A 22,269-nucleotide genomic window follows, 5' to 3' on the forward strand; every position below is an offset into this window, starting at 1 on the left:
ACAGAGGAAGATTGGAAAAAAGTGTTATGGACAGACAAATCTAAGTTTGAGGTGTTTGGATCACAAAGAACATTCGTGAGACGCAGAAAAAATGAAAAGATGCTGGAGGAGTGCTTGACGCCATCTGTCAAGCATGGTGGAGGCAATGTGATGGTCTGGGGTTGCTTTGGTGGTGGTAAAGTGGGAGATTTGTACAGGGTAAAATGGGTCTTGAAGAAGGAAGGCTATCACTCCATTTTGCAACGCCATGCCATACCCTGTGGACGGCACTTAATTGGAGCCAATTTCTTCCTTCAACAGGACAATGACCCAAAGCACAGCTCCAAACTATGCAAGAACTATTTAGGGAAGAAGCAGTCAGCTGGTATTCTGTCTCTAATGGAGTGGCCAGCACAGTCACCGGATTTCAACCCTATTGAGCTGTTGTGTTAGCAGCTTGACCGTATGGTACGTAAGAAGTGCCCATCAAGCCAATCCACCTTGTGGGAGGTGCTTCAGGAAGCATGGGGTGAAATCTCTTCAGATTACCTCAACAAATTGACAACTAGAACGCCAAAGGTCTACAAGGCTGTAATTGCTGCAAATGGAGGATTCTTTGACGAAAGCAAAATTTGAAGGACACCATTATTATTTCAAATAAAAATCATTATTTATAACCTTGTCAATGTCTTGACTATATTTCCTATTCATTTTGTAACTCATTTCATGTATGTTTTCATGGAAAACAAGGAAATGTCTAAGTGACCCCAAACATTTGAACGATAGTGTATATTCAGAGTCATATCCCTGTAATGCTTAGAGAAGATCATATGTCAAGTGTTATTGAAGTGTTATGGTTGCAGGTTCACTTGGCACATCTAAAGCCTTTTCTTTTGAGGTGTTGCAATAGACCACCAAGTGCTAACAGTCAGTATCGAAATAATATGTGTGAAATGCTGCTTGATAGTGTATGTGATGTAAACAGAGTGGTCTACTTTCTTGGGGACCTGAATATTGACTGGTTTTCATCAAGCTGTCCGCTCATGAGGAAGCTTCTTACTGTAACCAGTGCCTGTAATCTGGTTTAGGTTATTAATCAACCTACCAGGGTGTTTACAAGCACTACAGGAACAAGGTCATCCACATTTATCGATCACATTTTTACTAATACTGTAGAACTTTGTTCTAAAGCTGCATCCGTACACATTGGATGCAGTGATCACAATATAGTGGCTATATCCATGAAAGGTAAAGTTCCAACAGCTGGGCCTAAAATAGTGTATAAGAGATCATACAAAAGATTTTGCTGTGACTCTTATGTGGTTGATGTTAAAAATGTTTGTTGGTCTGATGTGATTAATGAGGAGCATCCAGATGCTGCACTTGATGAATTTATGAAATTGCTTCTTCCAATTATTGATAGACATGCACATGTTAAGAAACTGAATGTTAGAACTGTTAAGGCTCCATGGATTGATGAGGAATTGAAAAACTGTATGGTTGAAAGAGATGGGGCAAAAAGAGTAATAAGTCTGGCTGCACATCTGACTGGCTTACTTACTGCAAATTGAGAAATGATGTGACTAAACTCAACAAAAAGAAGAATAAACTGTATTATGAAGCCAAGATCAATGATATAAAGAATGATGGGAAAACACTTTGGAGTACTGTAAATGAAATTATGGGCAGAAAGACATATTCTTTCATCGAATCAGATGGCTTACTCATTCGAAACCATTTGATGTTGCCTATTATGATTATGATTATTTCATTGGCAAAGAGGGCAAACTTAGGCAGGAAGTGCCAACAACGAACAGTGAGCAATTGCATTCATGCATAAAAAAACATATAATGAAAGAAAAGCATTGCACATTTTAATTTTGTAAAGTTAGTGTGGGAGAGATGGAAAAATAATGACCAACCTCCTGGCATTGACACCTTAGAAGGAAAGCTACTGAGGATGGTAGCTGACTCTATAGCCACTCCTATCTGTCATATTTTTAATCTGAGCCTAGAGGAAAGTCTTTGTCCTCAGGCCTAGAGGGAAGACAACGTCATTCCGCTACCCAAGAGTGGCAAAGTGGCCTTTACTGGTTCTAACAGCAGACCTATAAGCTTGCTGCCAGCTCTTAGCAAACTGTTGAAAAAGAATGTGTTTGACGAAATACAATGCTATTTCTCTGTAAACAAATTAACAACAGACTTTCAGCATGCTTATAGAGAAGGGCACTCAGCATGTACTGCACAGACACAAATGACTAATGATTGGTTGAAAGAAATTTATAATAAGAAGATTATGGGAGCTGTACTGTTAGATTTCAGTGCAGCCTTTGATATTATTGACCATAACCTGTTGTTGAAAAAACGTACGTGTTATGGCTTTTCAATCTCTGCCATGTCGTGGATTCAGAGCTATCTATCTAATAGAACTCAAAGGGTTTTCTTTAATGGAAACTTCTCCAATGTCAAACATGTAAAGTATGGTGTACCTCAGGGCAGCTCTCTAGGCCCTCTACTCTTTTCTATTTTTACCAATGACCTGCCACTGGCATTAAACAAAGCATGTGTGTCCACCTATACTTACCAAAGAGTTGCAGTCTGTTTTGGAATGGGTGGCCAGTAATAAACTTGTCCTGAACATCTCTAAAACTAAGGGCATTGTATTTGGTACAAATCATTCCTTTTAAGTTCTAGACCAAAGCTGAATCTGGTAATGAATGTTGAATGCTGTTGAACAAGATGAGGAGACTACATTTCTTGGCGTTTCTTTAGATTGTAAACTGTCATGGTCAAACATATAGATTCAATGGTTGTAAAGATGGGGAGAGGTCTGTCCGTAATAAAGAGATGTTCTGTTTTTTGACACCACACTCCAAAAAACAAGTTCTGCAGGCTCTAGTTTTGTCTAATCTTGATTATTGTCCAGACGTGTGGTCCGGTGCTGCAAGGAAAGACCTAGTTAAGCTGCAGCTGGCCCAGAACAGAGTGGCACGTTTTGCTCTTAATTGTAATCAGAGGGCTGATATAAATACTATGCATACCAGCCTCTCTTGGCTAAGAGTTGAGGAGAGACTGACTGCACCACTTCTTCTTTTTAGAAGAAACATCAATGTGTTGAAAATCCCAAATTATTTGCATAGTGAACTTAGGCACAGTTCTGCCACACACACTTATCCCACTAGACATGCCACCAGAGTTTTTTTTACAGTCCCCAAATCCAGAACAAATTCAAGAAAGCATACAGTATTATAGAGAGCCCTAATTGCATGGAATTTGCTTCCATTTCATATTGCTCAAATAAACAGCAAAACTGGTTGCCAGATAAAGCATCACCTCGCGGCACAACACCTCTCCCCTATTTGACCTAGACAGTTTGTGTGTATGCATTGATATGTAGGCTACGTGTGCTTTAAAAAAATGTTTTATGTAGTTCTGTCCTTGAGCTGTTCTTGTCTATTGATTTTCTGTATTATGTCATTTTGTGTGACGTTTCATGTTTTGTGTGGACCCCAGGAAGAGTAGCTGCTGCTTTTGCAAAAGCTAATGGGGATCCTAATAAAATACCAATTACCAAATACCAGTGCATTTCAATCTGTCTCTTATTTAACTGAGCCTGCTAGCTAGCTACATTTCGGTTAGCTAGCAATTGCTGTGAAATCACCAAAATTATTTGAAATAACGATTGAGGTAGCTACAGTATGTAACTAAACTACTACAAACGAATTTAAATTGCAATAAATAAAGGTTAAGTTACTTGTTTTCCGCAGTCCAGTGGCACCACAAGTAGTCATTTGATTTGCGAACTCCTTACATGATCAGCATCTCATTACTAAAATATTACTTCTGGGTCACGGAATTTTGGAAAAATTTGAAAATAATATTCCCCGACATAATAGTAGAAAAGTGTCAATAACCTGGATTTATTCATGATATATGAAACATAATTGTCTAAACATTATCAATAATGCATATTTGTTCATATTTAAGTGACATTTGCATTAAATTTGGTTTTAAAACCATGTTCAAAGGCCAAATAAATGCCCACAATGTGAATCACTGTATATGGTATACATATTGGCTTATAGCAAGAACAATTCTGGGTGCCGCAGTAAAAATATTGTAGGGAATACTCAGTAGGGTCTATAGAATGTATATATGGTGTCATTTCATGGGGCTCTGAATAATACGGAGTGTTGCTGGCCTTTTATTCAACCCACTCCATTGACGGTCACAATATGAAACACTGCATATGGAATGCATAATCATCACGTGCTAACCAAACAACATTGCAGGGAATGCTCACTGAATTAAAGGTCAACTACACTCCAAATGTACGTTTCTAAGATTTTTCCAAGACCGCAAAAGTCATCCCCTGATGTGGATTAAGCATTGTTGTAAACACAGAAAATCATTGGTTTTTGTTTTTATATTAAAAAGTGTGAAGAAAATGGTAAAACCAGAAAGAAATTGGGAAATACGAAACATGAAAAAACAAAAATGAGAAAACGGAATTTGGGAAAAAAAACAGAAGTAGGCAAAAATAATAACGTATTTTAAAAAGGCCCTATCAAAGTTTTGAGGAAGGTTGAGATCAGGTCCAATATTGACTATGATCCCAAGAGGGAAAAGAGGTTGGGACATCCTATAATTCTTTTGAGTAATATAATATAATATATACAATTTAGCAGACAGTTTTATCCAAAGCGAACTTACAGTCATGTGTGAATACATTTTTACATATGTGTGATCCCAGGATTCAAACCCACTATCATGGCATTGCAATGCTCTACCAAGATGCATGACAGGGTTATAAATGCTTTGTGAAGCCTAAATGTAATGTTATTTATAAGGCCTTTATTAAGAGGTGCTTATGCCACCTATATTTGTCTTAGTGGGTTATGTCACATTTGACATTGATGGTTATGTCACAGTTTTGCCACATTTATGAACCCTTTATAGAGCATGACTTACGTTTATAGATGATGTGTAACACATTTATGTTGTGTTTATGAAGGCTTTATGAATCCTTTATAAGCTGCACTTCATTTAAAGTGGGAGCGAGTTGGTCTCACATTAATATTTCCTCAGGGCAGCAAGCAATTGGACAGCTGTTTAGAAGTACTTCTCTTATTGGATTCATGACTCCTGTGTCAGTCATAGTGTCACTCAAAGCAATGGTGTAACCACAGAATTCACACAAACATTCATTAAAAATGAGTGAGAAAAAATGCGAGTGGACAAAGGGAATTCATAAATATGTTGGTTAAATGTCGCTGTTTAGCATATTAATGATTAGGGCATATGTCACAATTACCATATACATGAGGATGATTGAAATCGTGTTTTTTTCATGTTTCCCTGGGAAAAGTGACTTCTCAAAAAGTGGGGAAGGGGGGGTTATGCAAATCAAAACAAACAATAGTAATTATTTGATTACTCCCCCTTCCCAAGGTGGCAGTACAATGCACTCAATATTTTATAATTAGAACCACGCAAACATCTGTCTGAAAGTTTGTGGATGAGTTAATCCACCTGTGGGAATTTTGTGGATTGTTCAAAGCAGGAGATTCTCATTATGCATACAATTCATGAGTGATGTGGAAAATTAAATCTATTAGGAATGCCTGCTGGTTCATTTCATGCACCAAGGATGATAGTGCTGGTACCCTTTGAGCCTAGAGAGAAACGAGGGTGCAAACCTGTGAAACAAATTGCAACCTTCAGTCAACATTAGAAACATCTAATTGTCTTTGTCGGATTTGTGTTCCGAAAATAACTTAAATGTTTGGTTGTTGTGTTTTTGAATAGTCATTCCAGTAAATCACTTTAAGGGAATATAGCACAGTTTACATTGCATGTGTAATCATGTAGGTCTGTAATTGTATTGTAGTGACCTTAGGACAACACCTAAGGACCTTTTAAAAATTACAGACCTCTTGGTGGTTAAGGCGTTGGACTGACAGTCGCAGGGACTTGGGTTCAAACATGGGTTTGAGTTTTGGTCAGAGCTATCCCCCAAACATGTCACAATATATTTTCTAGACAGAACATCCAGAACCATGTATACCTGTAGTTTGAAGATGTGGGAATTCCCTTTGTGTGAATGTTTATGATACAATGTAAAATACAGCACAACACAAATATTTTGGTTTTTCCATCTATCCCTGCTTTAATGCCCAACTCGGAGGCATGACACACAACACTACTCCACTTCTGAGAGTCTAGATGAGGTGATTTGTCCTGCCCTGATCTGCCCTGCCCGCAGCCCAGTGAAATCGCTCACTGCATGACCAGACTTGCTCAAAATATCACTAATTTCCCGTGTTCTCTTGTCGACACAGCGGAACTCCCTAAGCTATAGGCCTCAATATTAAGGCCAAAAATATAGTGATTTCCTATGACCATTTCACTGTGTTGATGATCTGTCAGGCGCTCTCAATATTTTATACCACACACACATTGTCTTTTTACTTCAATACTTTTGTCTTTGACTCAGATTGAGCCTTATGTAATAGCGTCATATAATAAATTCACACCAAGAATGTAATCCCACTCTAGAGCATACCCATAGCAACCTAAGAGACCTCAGCCTAGCTCGAGCCCCCATCGTGGAACTCTGTCAGGGGGTTCAGGAACCTAGTTAAGAAAGCTCAGGCAGGCATGATGGGTCAGGTGGCTCTGTCGCTTTACAGTTTCTCCTCTTACCTATTATTGCAGGGAATGGGATGTGCAACTGCGGCAACTGTGACTGCTGGGATGGCTGGACGGGGAACGCCTGTGAGATCTGGGTGGGAACTGAATACTAACACCACAGAACATTTCAGTAGCTATACAAAGAGACTGTGCTGTCAGAAAAGGTGTGCAACACCAAAGGGAGGAGAGGAATGGAGAGAGCGATGGAGAGGAGCATAAAAAAGAAGTCAACCAAACTGGGATGTAATTCTTCATTCAGATTTCTGCATATCACTTGTATAACAGCATTCATTGTACTGGTTACAAATAATCTTTATTAAAACTATGTTCTTTTTTGTATGCAAGAAAAAAACTTTTGTAGCAAAAATATGTTTTTTCTCTTTAGAAGACCTTACCATGTAACCCTTTATATGTTTCCAATACAATTATATGTATGACAATTGTTTCTGTAAGAATGCTTACATATTCCAGGAAGCTACACATAATAAGATGCAGGTACATAAACAGAATCCAAACATTGAAAACAAAAGGATAAATGTTTTATTATTAATATGAATACTCTCTGTGTGTGGTGTGTGTGTGTGTGTGTGTGTGTGTGTGTGTGTGTGTGTGTGTGTGTGTGTGTGTGTGTGTGTGTGTGTGTGTGTGTGTGTGTGTGTGATGATGATAATGTGTATGTGTTGATGATCATTTCCATTTGGGGGATTCTCACCAGTGGTGTGTTTTTTGGGTTAAAAGTGCTTCCTGACAAATTGCCTCAAAGAACACCCTGCACTCAAGTCAAGAGTATCGTTTGAGCGTTTTATTTATTTTTTAATAATGAAACATTGAATGTGCCGCGTGACACAACATTTTTGCATGGAAAACAATGAAAATACCATAATCATACGTGGGTATAAATCTGTTATAACATGACATACATATCTCCAAGTGGCACTCTTGCAATTGTATATATTTAAATATAAATCGTTTTAATAGTGCCTATTATCGCTGAAAACTATCACAAACATCATAATCTTCTACAACCGGTCAATCAATGCATGGCAATTCCCCCTTACTCGTGAACTCCATGTCATGAAAATGTTCAAATGTCGTGGCCGAAAAAAGAACAAAAAACACACATAGCTCTATAGTGCGATGCTGGGTATTCCTGTAACTTCAGAAGGTGGTTTCGGGGGATGTGAGTTTCTTTGACTCGAGAGCCCAACCTCTACCTGAAAACATGATTGATAGGAAGTAGTAAAGAAAAAATGTAATGTAAATAATTCTACTTTGGCCTTTTCATGCTTTTTAGTACTAGCCAACCTTTCGTTTTATTTGTCCCATCAAAATGACAGGTGCAATAATATACTGCACACTATATTGCATTAATGTTACTGACATTACAGTCACACCTTTATATAAATATTTTATTCAATATGTTGTATATATGTATACAACAAACAAACTGTACAGTGCAGACAAACTCGTAGCATATATGTATGTAAAATTAGAAGTACATACCAACAGTTCTTGATACACATAGCCTACTACATGCAGCCCATCAATGCCATCCTCTCCCCATGCAAAAGATGAGAAAAAGGACAAAAGCAAAACTAAAACCTCTCCAACTACTTTTTGACAAATTAGTTGACAGAGGGAGAAAACTGAAAATAAACTGTTCGGGAAGGATCAGAAAAACAACATCACGCACGACCCATATACAGTAGGAACAAAACAAACAAAGAAACAAAAAAACAAGATGGCGGCTAGAGAGATAAACAGACGCACATTTACACAGTCATTTACAAAAATAAAGTTCAGCTTTCAAAGAACCAGTCAACTGGTCTGCAGGGGCTTGGGTAGCCCAGCATGTAGAGTTCATTATGATGTAGGGAAATTACTGGATCTGCATCCCAAATTGCACCATATTCCCTATTCAGTGCACTTCTTTTGACCAGGGCCCATAGTGCACTATGGAAGGAATAGGGTGCCATTTGGGATGCAACCTGGGTGTAATGTGGAGGGGACACAAGCCCTAAAGAAAAAACGTATTATTTCAACTCCTTTGTGTATATTACGGCATTGTTATAATAGCATCAATGTAGCTTTGTACAGACAAGTGTTTTTAAGTCTAACTAGTAAATGTGCTTCAACATCCTCTAGAAAATAGGGGCTTAAAATCCCAATAAACTGGAAAATTATATCAGCAAATAAATCTCTTAATATATTTCCAATTTTTAGCAGCATACAGTAGCTTCAGTCTACTTATCAACATTGTACATCTTAGCTATCAATAGAATCCAGTAAATCAAGTCAGAATTAAATCAGCTGATTCAGATAATGGTTGATACATTGCTAACAGTCATGATCAGATCAGGACTCCGAACAGAAAGTGCATTGAAGTAGCTCCAGTGGAAGTAGGAGTGTGCCTAACAACATGCTAATTCGAGTCCCAAACAATTTCCAAACAACTCCTCACTAGCATAGGTCTGAACAGTACCTTTCCCTTATCCCATTGTCCAGGGATCATCAACTAGATTCAGCCGCGGGGGCCGGAACATAATGACAAATAAATAGTACATTTGAAATAGACTGAAAGAAGTCCAAACAGATATAATTCAAACCTTGCTTACGTTTATTTGTATGCGATCACGTGTCTATCTTTTATGCGGGTGAATACTTAGGAACAGATTTCCCAAATTAAAATCACTCGGAGCTGATTTCCTGGTGTTTTTACAGTCTTATGTCCAACAACAACTTTGCCATTTTATTTTGCTCAGAAAACTTGGGGAGGGGCCAAATAAAACCACAATTTGGCCTGCGGGCCGCCAGTTGGGGAACTCTGCCATAGTCCTATGTGGAAAAACATGCATGTAAATGGTTCTAGGTATCCCAAAACCTTGATTCATATGAACACAAGATCCAAAATGACATCAATCAAGACCTTTCAAAGGTTCAGCAAGAAGGCCAGCAGAGAATCAATTTGGCAATGGGATTATTTTTGTGAAAATGAACCATATGGTAAATCACAGTGGAAAAAAAGCAAAACCGGAGAAAGGAAAATCGAATCAGAATGCAGTCGGCTGTTGTTGCCGTTGTCCCACACAGCAACAACTGTGGTATCGTTTTGGCTCCTTGGATACTTTGGTCATTTTATGAATCAATCTCTGTCAGCTGTAAAGGTTGTTGAGTGAATATTCTGCTAGGTCTTTATTGGATGTGTTTGGTGGGTGAGACACCTTAGGCCCAGTCGTGACTGGATATATGTATTTGCATGCTGAGGATCAAGGTCTAAACAGGCATGTAATAGGCCAAGATGAGCGATACTGGACTCTTCATGCTGAGCTAAGAGAAAATCCTCTCGTAATATCTCAGAATATGTAGTATAATCTTTTTTTTTACAGTGAAAATGTTATAATATAAGCCATCTCTTGCATTGCTTCTGCAAGAAAAATAGAACACAATACTAAACTTGCCCATGCTTTAGTTTGCTGAACAAAATGGGTATGCAGCCGAACCTCGAGTAAATATGAATGTAAAATGGCTGCCGCCGTTGGGCTTGAACCATTTAGTCTAAGCCACTAGCCTAGCCCGTTGTTCAGAGAAGTCAGCGAGTAAGGGACTGTGGCCTACAAGGCCTATAGATATTCCTAAAGCCCTTGCTCAGAAATAAGAATTTAAGAAAAATAGATTTCAGGTTCCTATTTACCAACCGGATGAGGCAGAGCTCACCGCTGGTGGGATGCGGATTGTGATATGTATACACCTATACACCACTTGTTAAAGCGTTCTCCAACACACACGCACATCTGTGTCTGTATGTGTGTGTGGGCTCCTCGCATTGATTGCAGTGGGGTAATTAGCACTTCATCAGCTATGATTGTGTGAGCTATCCTCCAGTCTTTCTTTATTGAGCTCTAAAAAAGCAACACGCAGCCTGAGACTCTGACTCTCCCCTCGACGTAGATGCTGTGTGTGTGTGTGTGTGTGTGTGTGTGTGTGTGTGTGTGTGTGTGTGTGTGTGTGTGTGTGTGTGTGTGTGTGTGTGTGTGTGTGTGTGTGTGTGTGTGTGTGTGTGTGTGTGTGTGTATCTGTAGTGCTTCCCAAACACCAGACTTCCTAAATGAGTCCCTGGAACCAAGCCACCGGTGGCATCTTATTTCTTGTGTGTGTATGTGTTGTGTATGGGAAGAAGAGTGTATTTCAGTGTGTGTTGAGTATACATCGGCATGAACGCGTGTATTACAAAACCACACACTGCCCCTGCAAAATGTATTTTTTCTAAGTTACTCAACAAAGAGAAAAATGTGAAAAGAGAAAGAGACGGGAACATACTTGTAAAAAGTAGAAGATAGCAGTCCATTTTCTTTTTTACTATATGTGTAAAGCATCTACCCCAGAACATAGCTGGTGCACTGTGGTATAGAAAATAGATCTTAATCGCACACACTGTTGCAACAGGGCATATATGTAGAGGGGGTGGTCTTGGGTTACCGTCAGCAAGCAAGGTATCACATGTGGCCGTGAAACACACATAATTTTTACGGATTCCATTGTCAGAGTCACTCTTCCTTCTGTTTTGGGTGGTGGGGGCGGGGGCGACCACCCTTCTGCATCAATCCCCCACTGATGAGTTAAAGAGAAAGAAAGAAAGAAAGAAAGAAAGAAAGAAAGAAAGAAAGAAAGAAAGAAAGAAAGAAAGAAAGAAAGAAAGAAAGAAAGAGAGGAGAAGAAGAAGAAGAAAGGAAGGAACCGAGAGATTGCCTGGATCTAATCCACAGAAGAAAGAGGGTGCCGGTTTGGAGTCTGGTAGGGAAAATCCCTGACTCCATCATGTACGTCCCTCCCTCCCTCCCTCTCCGCCACACACACACACACACACACACACACACACACACACACACACACACACACACACACACACACACACACACACACACACACACACACACACACACACACACACACACACACACACACACACACACACACACACACACACACACACACACACACACACACACCAGGTGAATTGTGGCTATGTGGGGGGCTTAGCAGCAGTAGCAGTAGTAGTAGTAGTAGTAGTAGGCTTGCTGACTGGTTTGCCTCCGTTCATCACTGGGGGCTCGGTTGTGCTTTTACTGGGAAGGACGGCTGTTTTGGGCGCTTTGGTCTCTCCTACATCATGCAACGATGGCTCTCTGTACATAGCAACTGTGAGGGAGAGAGATAATAAAGAGAAGGGAGGAGATAAGGAGGCAAGGAAGGGTGAGAGGGAAAAAGAGGGAGGGGATAGAGAGAGAGATAGAGAGGGTAAGAAAAAGGGAGATAAAAGAAGAAAGGGAGAGAATGGAGGAGAGGGGGAAGATTTTGTAAAACCCAGGGCAAAATAAGTCTTATTTCTCCTCTTTTCAATTCAATAACTTGTAAAACTAACCACATGGCTCCTTTTTCACTAATGACTGCTAGCATGAATGATTTAATCCGTTTTATGTCTTGTTGATGCAGAGGCTTCTATTTGTTTTTGGAAATCATTCCAGACCACACCAAAAGGGGCAAAAAGGGGGTGAAAAAGACCAAAAAAGTGTCTAACACATTATTTAGCCTGTGGCTGCTGCCATAGTTAAGTAAAGGTTACATTTTCAAAAATGTATATATCTTCCTCTCCTTTCTACAGACCCCAATCTGAATGTGGCCAAAAGCCTTTATGCAAAATGAGCAGTGGGAACCTCCCAAATGATCCTGCACTTTACGCTCCCTGCACTGCAGCTGTGTCACTGTCACGACAGTGCAGTACAGGTTCCTGGAGGCTTCCATGTTTAAATAATGGACACAAATCAGCCAGGGAGGGGAGGAGAGTGTAGACGCACCATAAAGCATCAACATTTCATGGCCGCAAAGATAGGGCTTGTCCCTTCCGCTCTGTGCTATATGCCAACCTGTGAATTATGGATGGGAATGATAAATATAAATGATACGTCAAGGGGAAGATAACCATCCTTCAGTGTAGCGGTGGGTGGTTACTCAGGGTGGGATTAACAGGAAAGGGGGCATGATCAGATAGACTTGTTCCCTCTAAAGACACTACCGTGACAGGGTTTAGGTGTGGGATGGTCATTCCGAGGGGTGTGGAGGATGAAATGTAGTATTGTGAACCTGCAGGCATGTAATGGCTTACATGTTTATGACTTGTGTAGGATTCTGGTGATATATACATAAACCCTGCCTCATAGGTAGCCCATACATTTAATACGTTTGACACCTCTGACATGAGGTATAAACTTGGTACCAACAATAAGTAGTAGGGTTGCAAAGGGAGGGTATATTACTGGAAACTTTTGAAGTTTACCAGTAAACTACCAGAATTTTTGTAACTTTGGCCTTTTTGGGTACTTCGGATTATCACAGGTGTCTGTAATTATCTCTGGCCCTCTGTGTGACCTTATCACATGTAAAATACACTGAGTGTGCGAAGCATTATGGACATGACATGCCATATAGGCGTAGACTGACCAGGTGAATCCAGGTGAAAGATATGATCCCTTATTAATATCACTTGTTAAATCCATTTCAATCAGTGTAGATGAAGGGGAGGAGACAGGTTAAATACGTTTTTTTTTTTTAGTTTTGAGACAACTGAGACACGGATTGTGTATGTGTGCCATTTAGAGGGTGAATGGGCAAAACAAAAGATCGTAGTGCCTTTGAACGGGCCAGGCGCACCGGTTTGTGTCAAGAACTGCAACACTGCTGGGTTTTTCACGCTCAACAGTTTCCAGCGTATATCAAGAATGGTCCTCCACTAGAAGGATATCTAGCCAACCTGACACAAGACAACAGTTTATATGAAAAAAAATCAAATAAGATGATTTTAAAACAAGAAATAGAATGACAAAGCTGTAAAACATTATCTTAAATAAATATCCATCAACTTAGTGAATACCATTGGTGTTTAATATGAGGGTTTCAGCATGAAATATCCTTTATATGTAATAATACTATATATGAATCCATTTTAAAACATTCAAATATACATTACCAAAGTTACCATAGATTGCCATAGATTACCTTTTAGTTACCAACATTACAGAAGTTTAACTTTGGTAAATGACTAGCTTTGCAACCCTAGTCAGTCAGAAAATTGTTAATTTTCTGTTGATCTCAGCCAGGAAGAAATGCTCATATACAGTAGAAGGTACAGAATTATGTTTTGCAAAGGTTATCCTTGAAAGAAGTCTAGCAGATATAAATGCCCTACTTTTCAGTTCAATATATTGCCTCTCATCACAAAACAACAAAAACTATATTTGCTGCTCTCTTGCTTGTACTGCTCTAATGCCCCTGAAACAGTTATTTTCTAATGAAAACAAATCAAACTCAGAATGTGGTGTTGGCATACCTTCTAATGGCTTGGGCAGGAAGTGAGCAGCTGGTTTTGTTTTCTTCACTCGATTCCCCTTCATGGCTTGGCCCTCTTTGTTGAGCCCCAGGAACCAAGCTCTCCCTGACTCCTGTTGCCTGTACAGCATCGACGAGTAGATCACATAATAGTTCTCAAACACAGACTCTTTGAACTTGCATTCTGCCGTAAAGAGTTCCTGCAAAGACAGAAGACAGGTTAAGTATCATGTCTATGTGGCAGAGTCATGGCTAAGTGGTAATGGTCCCCGCTCTCAATACGTGTATAACTCCCCATCGGTGACCGGGTTCAATCCCATAGTTTACCCTGCAAACCAAAATTTGTTCTGTGAAAGTTGCCAGAACAGTCGTTACGTTGTTCTCATAACACAAAAACTGTCCAGTTGTGTTTATCATTATACAAAGTTTGTCTTGCAAGAACGTTCCCAGAACACATTTAGTCTGTTCCTTACCTGGAAACCTAATGAGAATGTTTGGGGAATGTTCTGCGGTGGTTGTTACAGCTTTGCACAACATTTTAGTGAATGTTTGGAGAACATTCCAAGAATATTTAATTTAAAACATTTTCTGAAAAGAAAAATATTTTAATTGAAAACATTATTTGAATGCTTTTGGGATGTTGTCCTAATGTTAGATAAAACCCTAACTAGAACTTAATGGGAATCTTAGCTAATTTTATGGGATTTTTCCCAGTTTGCTGGGTACCCTTCCAACGTTCTCTCCTCTCCACACCTGTATCCCCCCTTGTAATTTATAATTTGTACAATAAAACTTTAAAAAGTCAAGTTCTTAAAAACATGATGTATCTTGTTCTTATAAGAAATATAAATTATGTTCCATTTGGGTCTCGAAGCATAGGTAAAGGTAACACCCTATTCCCCATATAGTTCACTACACTTATGTGGTTCACTATGACATATGGCTCTGGGAAAAGAAGTATACTATGTATTAAGATATAATTTGAGACACAAAGCCTTTGTGCAAAAAACAATGAAGCATATGAACATCATTCATGTTTGAACATGTAGCCATATCCAGAGGTCACAAAGACAAATTTTATGCAGCTCCACTACACAATACGTTTAAAAAAAAGCCACGTTCGACAGGATTACCAACACAGACTGACGAGCTCAAATATTCAGAAGCCCTGAATGTGGCAGACCAATCCAAACTCCTCTCTCGGCATGTCCAGCCCTCTTATTATCTCAGCCAATCATGGCTAGTAAGAAGGTTGCTCACTTTTTCTGTGGTTTAACCAACAAGGCTCGTAATTTAACAATTGTTTTTGTATTTACAGATGGCATACAAGGTTGTTATTAAGGCACATGAAAGTTCACATGTTCCAGAAGGCATTTCTGCCAAAAAACGCATTTTGATTAAAAAAAACATATTTTTTTACATTCAAACGGCTCTCCTATGAAGTCGTGACTTTCGACATATGACTAGTTTCCTGAATCGGGTCACAATTGTTTAGGAGCCCGTAAAACGGCAGCCATTTCCTCCAGTGCCATTCTACATTCTACATTATATGCCTAGATGCCTCAATTTGTTACACTAGCTAGATTATATCTGTGTGTATGTTGTGCTAGCAAACACCCAAGAAAGAGTCATGAAAATATACTCATTATATCTCTAATACTTTGTGCAAACAACCTTTTAGCTAATCCAAAGACCTCACCATCCTTCACACACCCCTTTTTGTCAATGACAAATGAACACCACATCTCACTCCGCTTTACCCCCATTCATCTCATTAAACTGAAGAGAACAGGAGGGTAATAAAGAGCTTTCCACATTATCTGCCCCACATTGGGGTTTTCATTGGGGTGTATTAATAAACGCCTGGTCATGCTCCAAGGATTTCTGGTTGGAGGAGTTCACTTATGGCCTATTCAGCACACCCCCACAAAGGCCCTGTTTGAATAATTCCAAAATGTATCCTTCCTTCCTCCCCCAATTCCTTACAGTTTATTTATCGCTGACATGATTGCATAGGTCAATGTAAGAGACCCCACTACTAGCTTACACCTATCCAGTCAGAGCAGCAATTTATTTGAATGGGTCTGAGCCACAAAAAGAGACCCTCAAATCCCAATTTCTCTCTCACGTTTAATCTTCTTCCCTGCTATTTCCCCTTGCTAGGCATTTATGAGCGGGACTTGATGTAGTTAATACATATTAGGTGGTCTTTCCATCATTTAGGTGTTTGCTCATAACTCTCACAGCTTCACCCTGGGGATAATTTATGGGGTGAGTGTGTAGTTCCGACGACGCACCCCATCACTGAGTAATAGCAGGTTATTAGCACTGTGTTAAATTGCTCTTGTCAGGGCTTAACAACCAGTTGGGGACGATGACGACGACAAAGTGACACTTTAGGGGACTTATTAATGACTGGCTCAATCAGATGAAATTGCATTAGGTAAGGCAGGCACAGGCTGGCAGCTATATTTGGAGAGCTTCCAGTCTCCTTAATTGAACACTCAGAGGGATCCCATTGACTGCATACAGACCCGAGGAACTTAACCGGCTCAGTTGGTTAGCGAGAGCTGCTAGTAGAGCTAATGCTGTATATCCCTTGTGTCATGATTGTAACACTGAGGAATCGACATAAGACTCATAGGCTGTGTTTACACTGCCATCCTACACTGTAAAAACGTATTTAGCCTTTTAGTTGTTTCAGCTAATTTTCCAAAGTCAATTCAACTGAAAAATAGTCAATTAAACTGAAAATGTTGAGATAACATGATTTAGTCAACTAGTCAGAAAATGTTGAGAAGTTGACTCAATGAGTAATGTTGCCCAGTGAATTATACAATACACGTTGACTAAACTATAATGAAATCTCTGAATGTCTCACGAGTGAATGCTAGAAGATACCAGTATGTGGGCTTTAATTTTGAAACAAACATCTTAGTTTCTCGAGTTCTCTGTGGTTCGATTCGGCGGTCATCTAAGCATTAATGTCAGCATTGGGTGAGTACATCACCATTATCACACTTTGAATCGGCATTAGAAACAGTTCCAAACAATATATGATTTTAATAGCACTAGCTATCTAGCTGACTGTGTCTTTTGAATTGCTAAGGCTAGCCAACTACCTACTCAGCACAAACTGCTTTTGTAATACAGTAAATAGCCTAAAGTTAAGGCTATGTTACAAACTAATGTAACATTCAACCTTAAAATTAGTAACACATTTTTAGGTAACTGTAACTATAAATGTCTTCTTATGTAATCATATAAAGTGTGCATGTTCAAGATAACATGCAAAGGTCGTCACACCTATGCTGTAATAATCTGTGCAGAATCTCGAACGGCATTGAAAATTTAACGAAGGCCCGCAGGCACGAACGAGGCTAGTTAAAACATGGGTCGGGACCGGACAGTAATCTCGCAGCCAGTAGCCTTTGAATGCATTTTGTCGTTTGATTTCCTGTGTTCCTTCGCGGTCTGGCATTGAAAGCTAGTGCTGTCGCACTGCAGTCAGCACAGCATTGTGTGCCACACATCGGAGTTTCTCCAGCCCAAACTGCAGTGTGTGTGTCTTGCCAATCATATGTACGCAAATGTGATCACACAGTGGGTGCATGCAATAACAGAGAGTGAAGCGCTTTTTCTCTGGATGGTCTTTCCTCCGGTATTTATGCTAGTTAGACAACCTGAAAACGCATCACCCAAGCAAGAGACTTCAGCTCCATCTTAACTCCTCCTCCACATTTACTGGATTGGTTGAACAGTGCAGAAGAGAACCTCCCTAGACAGTTTTTTTCTTCTCGTCAAGACCAGTATGTAGGAGATCTACATTCAGGCGTTTCTTTTAAGGCTGCTACGTTAGGTTCCCTCTAAAGTAGCACATAGATGCAATGCTCATTTCCTGTCACTTTTCCTTTACATTTTTGGGTGGTAATTGTGGTAACGGCAGGTCATGTGCAAAAAAAACACTTTACGATGCCTGACAAATGCTAATATCAGTACCATGAATTGAATGGGATTTGTGCCACAAATGCTAAAACATTAGTATTTGGAAACAGTGCCAAGGAAATAAAACCAAAGCATGGATTGCTTTCATACCTTGTCCATTGACTGCTTGCCAATGTGTCATTTTGTAATTTGGGTGAACTATCCCTTCAAGAGATTATGATCTAAGCAATCGGAGCTCAGAGGCATGTTTAATATGAAAAAAAATACAATACTGAACTACATGAGGCAAAATTCCATCCTCATTTGGCGACCCGCATCCTCAGATTCATGGCGTGTCAGCAGTCTCCTTCCAAAGGACCGCTTATCATGTGCAAGATGCCTGTCTCTTCCCGTCTCCAAGGGGATCGGGGAAAGCACAGTCTTTAACACGCTGTACTGTACTGACAGGACTCAGGACAGATCAGCTACACAGCTTATCAAAAATATAATGGCTTGAGGTAGAAGTTAATTGGAGTGAGTATTGATTTAGGCCTAGATTCATTCCATATCTCTGAAGATAAGCACTATAGCATGATTTACATTTAAAGGCAATGTGGCCCCATTTGTGGAGACTGCATTTATGGTAAACGCTGCATTTGTTGACTCAATCTGTAATTAGCTTTGAATTTCAATCACCCTATAGTGCTTATCTTCCGCAATACGGATTGAATCTGGCCCTTAATTTTGTTTAGTCAGGTAAGTTGTTGAGAACGAACAGTCCTTTACAATACTGACCACTTTGCAGTAGTGTGAGTAAAAACTCCATGGCTTCATCCTATGCAGCCAAAGGATAAATCCACAGTGTCAAATAATATTCATACCTATAAGAGGTGGGATATCAATCGGAAGGAGCATAACAGTATGTATGTATATTAGCACCACAATATGAGAGTACCGTACCACACAACAAAACAACAGATCTGAATGCAAGAGGAAGCAGTGACTTTTGACTGTGCCATTCAACCAATAAGCACATTTGCAACAGGTGTTTCACATGCTCAACTGGCTCCAAGTGTCTCTTTTTTGGACCAGATCCCATACACTCCTCAAAACATTTGTTATAAAACGGTGTTGAAGCGTTGCTTTCAGAACCAAATTAATGTCTCAGAGCCGATTACAAAGCCAAATATGTTTTTACCTTCACGGTTCCCAGTTACTTCAATTAGGTAATTAATTAAACATCTTCCTCGTCAGGTAAGGCTCGTTGCTGGTTGACTGGTCACTGTAATCAACGAGATCGCTTGTGCGGCAGACCATGTTGGGCCGAGCGCTGATTACTTACACCGTACGATTCTCCAACCACCCGAGAGCGGCTGAACAAAGTGAGTGAGAAGGTTTCTTGGATGCAAATACTTTCATAAAACTAGGTTCCCAGATTTTTGAGTGACTTGGGGAGAGTGGGGGGAGATAAAGTTTCTTGGGTACAAACACTGTCAGTCACCGATAATCATAGTGGTTTGAAGATGACTCCGAGGCAGTCAAACGACTCCTCTTCGGGCGCTGATTGCATCTCAATCTCCAGCTTCAATAGAGCTTTTTAATGCTTCTCTGTTGTCTTCCGTTCATCACAGTCAGTTTTTTTCAGATGATTGTATTGGGAACGTGAACAAAGCCAAACAGACATACGTCCTCTTTCTGTTTTTAAAACATGTTCATTAAATTCATGAGGGGATGCTTAAAAATCACAGTCTGAAACTAAGCCATCGCCACTCTCCTCATTTCTGATGCCTTGTTTGAATCTTGGATAGAAAATATTGATGTCCACTTCAGCTGGCCATAATAACATTGTGTTCATAAATATAAAACGTTGGTGCCAAATTGCTTCGGAGAAGACTGACAAATTCTGAAAGTTGAGGATAGAGACATAGAAATAGAGCAATATATAATTTCATTGTTGTGGTATTTAATACACCAGTCAAAATGTTGGCATGCACATCCATCTTGTTTTTCAGGTGAAGAGGTGTGCATGGCATGCCCTCCCAGTTTATTGCTTTCAGTGTGTGTGTGCGTGTGTCTGGTGAGTTTGGTCGATATCTGAGGGCGTAATAGAAAGCTCTACTTAATTTCACCTCCACAACCTGTAAATGAGCCATGAGGTGATGAGTCTGTGTCAGGGGCTGTCTTGACTTTGAGCTGCAGCTTGCAAACTTTATTAAGGACAGACAACCTCTGGTCCACACTGTCAGCTCCTGCCTCCGTGCTTTCCTTGACAGGCCCTTCTCCTCTTCTCTCTTTTTTTCTTCTGTTTTCTATTTTTTTTGTGGTGGGGGGCAGAACATGGCACATACAGTTGCACTCGGTTGCTATGGCAACAGAGAAGGGGTTGCTCCGGAATAGTGATATGCTCTTAAAGAACAGGACCGGTGGTGGTCATTCCCTATAGCAACGTAAATCGGAGGGGGAGGGGGGGGGGGGGGCAGTAATTGCATTAAATGTCTCCTGTGATCAACATATAACATATTCCCTTTCAAAACGTTAAAGATACAGATTATGGTTTGATACATTTCAAAATGAATTTCAAGATAGGTGAGTTGTTGCAGTTTTTTTAGGCAGCCAATGTTGGCACAGATGAAAAATGTGCTATTAATTATCTAAGGCCAATTAACAGCTCAAATACTGTTTGGCTAGTATTCTACAAGTTCAGCAGGGAAAATACATGTACTCGGCAGGGTACACTGTATAATGCTAGCTGTTGCTGGAGATCCACCTGAATTTGAGATAATGTTTAGAAAGAGAAGGGTGACATTGGCAGAGAGTTATGAGGTCGGGGCACACCCCTCTACACCCGTGGCAAATCGAATCATTTCTGAGGCACACAACGGTTGATTTTTCTCCCCTCTCAATCCTCCTGCCTGCCTCTCCACATCAGTGACTCCCCGGCACCCTGATTCGCAGCGCTCTAAATGGGCAGCCATAATTGACCTTGGCCACAGACAGAGGGCCAGCACCGCTCAGACCAACATAATCACTCCACTCACCACAGAATGAATGAGAGAGAGAGGGGGGGGGGAGAAAGAGAGTCATATATATAGAGAGAGAGAGCGAGAGAGAAAAATAGAGAGTTGGGAGAAAGAGTGAAAGAGAAAATGGTGAGATATAGAGAGGGAAAGAGAGAAACAGAAAGAGAAATAAGCATGAAGAAAAAGGCTGTCCCCATACAGTAGGAGAACCAAATCAAATTGTATTTGTCACATCCGTCGTATACAACTGGTGTAGACTAACAGTCAAATGCTAACTTACGGTTCCTTCCCAACAATGCAGAGAGAAAAATAGAAAGGTAATACAAAAAAGAATAACTCAAGGAATAAATACACAATGAGTAACGATAATTTAGCTACAGTTAGCTATTCACACCCCCTTGACTTTTCCTACATTTTGGTATGTTACAAAGTGGGATTAAAATGGATTTGATTATTCTTTTTTCTACACAAAATACCTGGTCATGTCAAAGTGTAAGAAACATTTTAACAGTTTAAAATACGATCTTGATTAGATAAGTATTCAACCCCCTGAGTCAATAGAATCACCTTTGGCAGCGATTACAGCTGTGAGTCTTTCTGGGTAAGTTTCTAAGAACTTTGCACACCTGGATTGTACAATATTTGCACAATAAACTCTTCAAGCTCTGACAAATTGGTTGTTGATCATTGCTAGACAACCATTTTCAAGTATTGTCATTGATTTTCATGGCAATTTAAGTCAAAACTGTAATTAGCCACTCAGGAACATTCAATGTCATCTTGCGAAGCAACTCCAGAGTATATTTGGCCTAGTGTTTCAGGTTATTGTCCTGCTGAAAGGTGAATTTGTCTCCCAGTGACTATTGGAAAGCAGACTGAACCAGGTTTTCCTCTAGGATATTGCCTGTGCTTAGCTCTCTACTTTTATGCAAATAACTCCCTAGTCCTTGCCAATGACAAACATACTGACAAGCAGGGGTGGGGGGTAACGGATTACATGTAAGGGATTAAAATAAAAAACGGTAACTGTAATCTGTTACGTTAACAGCAAAAATATTGTAATCAGATTACACACACTTTTGAAAAACTAGATAATTACTTCAAGGATTAAATTCAGAAAGGATATTGGCGGAAAGAAATCTTTGACACTTCTCGGTTTTCTCAATGACATTCAAATCAGCATTGAAAGCAAGGAGCAAGTTTACATACAGTTGAAGTCGGAAGTTTACATACACCTTAGCCAAATACATTTAAACTCAGTTTTTCACAATTT

The 22,269-nt window shown here is 39.8% G+C and overlaps 2 protein-coding genes across 2 annotated transcripts in view; one reads left to right on the forward strand and one right to left on the reverse strand.

Moving 5' to 3' along the window:
• Positions 1-7,112, forward strand: part of itgbl1 (integrin, beta-like 1) — a 161,513-nt gene extending 154,401 nt beyond the window's left edge. The window contains exon 11 of the mRNA XM_014163793.3: positions 6,697-7,112. Coding sequence (XP_014019268.1) covers positions 6,697-6,785 — 89 coding nt within the window. The 3' untranslated portion in view covers positions 6,786-7,112. The remainder of the gene's footprint in view (positions 1-6,696) is intronic.
• A 2,955-nt stretch (positions 7,113-10,067) lies between these two features.
• fgf14 (fibroblast growth factor 14) overlaps positions 10,068-22,269 on the reverse strand; it is a 99,658-nt gene continuing 87,456 nt past the window's right edge. Inside the window, exons 4-5 of the mRNA XM_014163796.3 lie at positions 14,054-14,252; positions 10,068-11,868 (exon numbers count right to left, since the gene is read on the reverse strand). Coding sequence (XP_014019271.1) covers positions 11,693-11,868; positions 14,054-14,252 — 375 coding nt within the window. The 3' untranslated portion in view covers positions 10,068-11,692. The remainder of the gene's footprint in view (positions 11,869-14,053; positions 14,253-22,269) is intronic.

This window comes from Salmo salar, chromosome 21 (genome assembly GCF_965601325.2).
Source record: "Salmo salar chromosome 21, fSalSal1, whole genome shotgun sequence".
NCBI classification, from domain to species: Eukaryota; Metazoa; Chordata; class Actinopteri; order Salmoniformes; family Salmonidae; genus Salmo; species Salmo salar.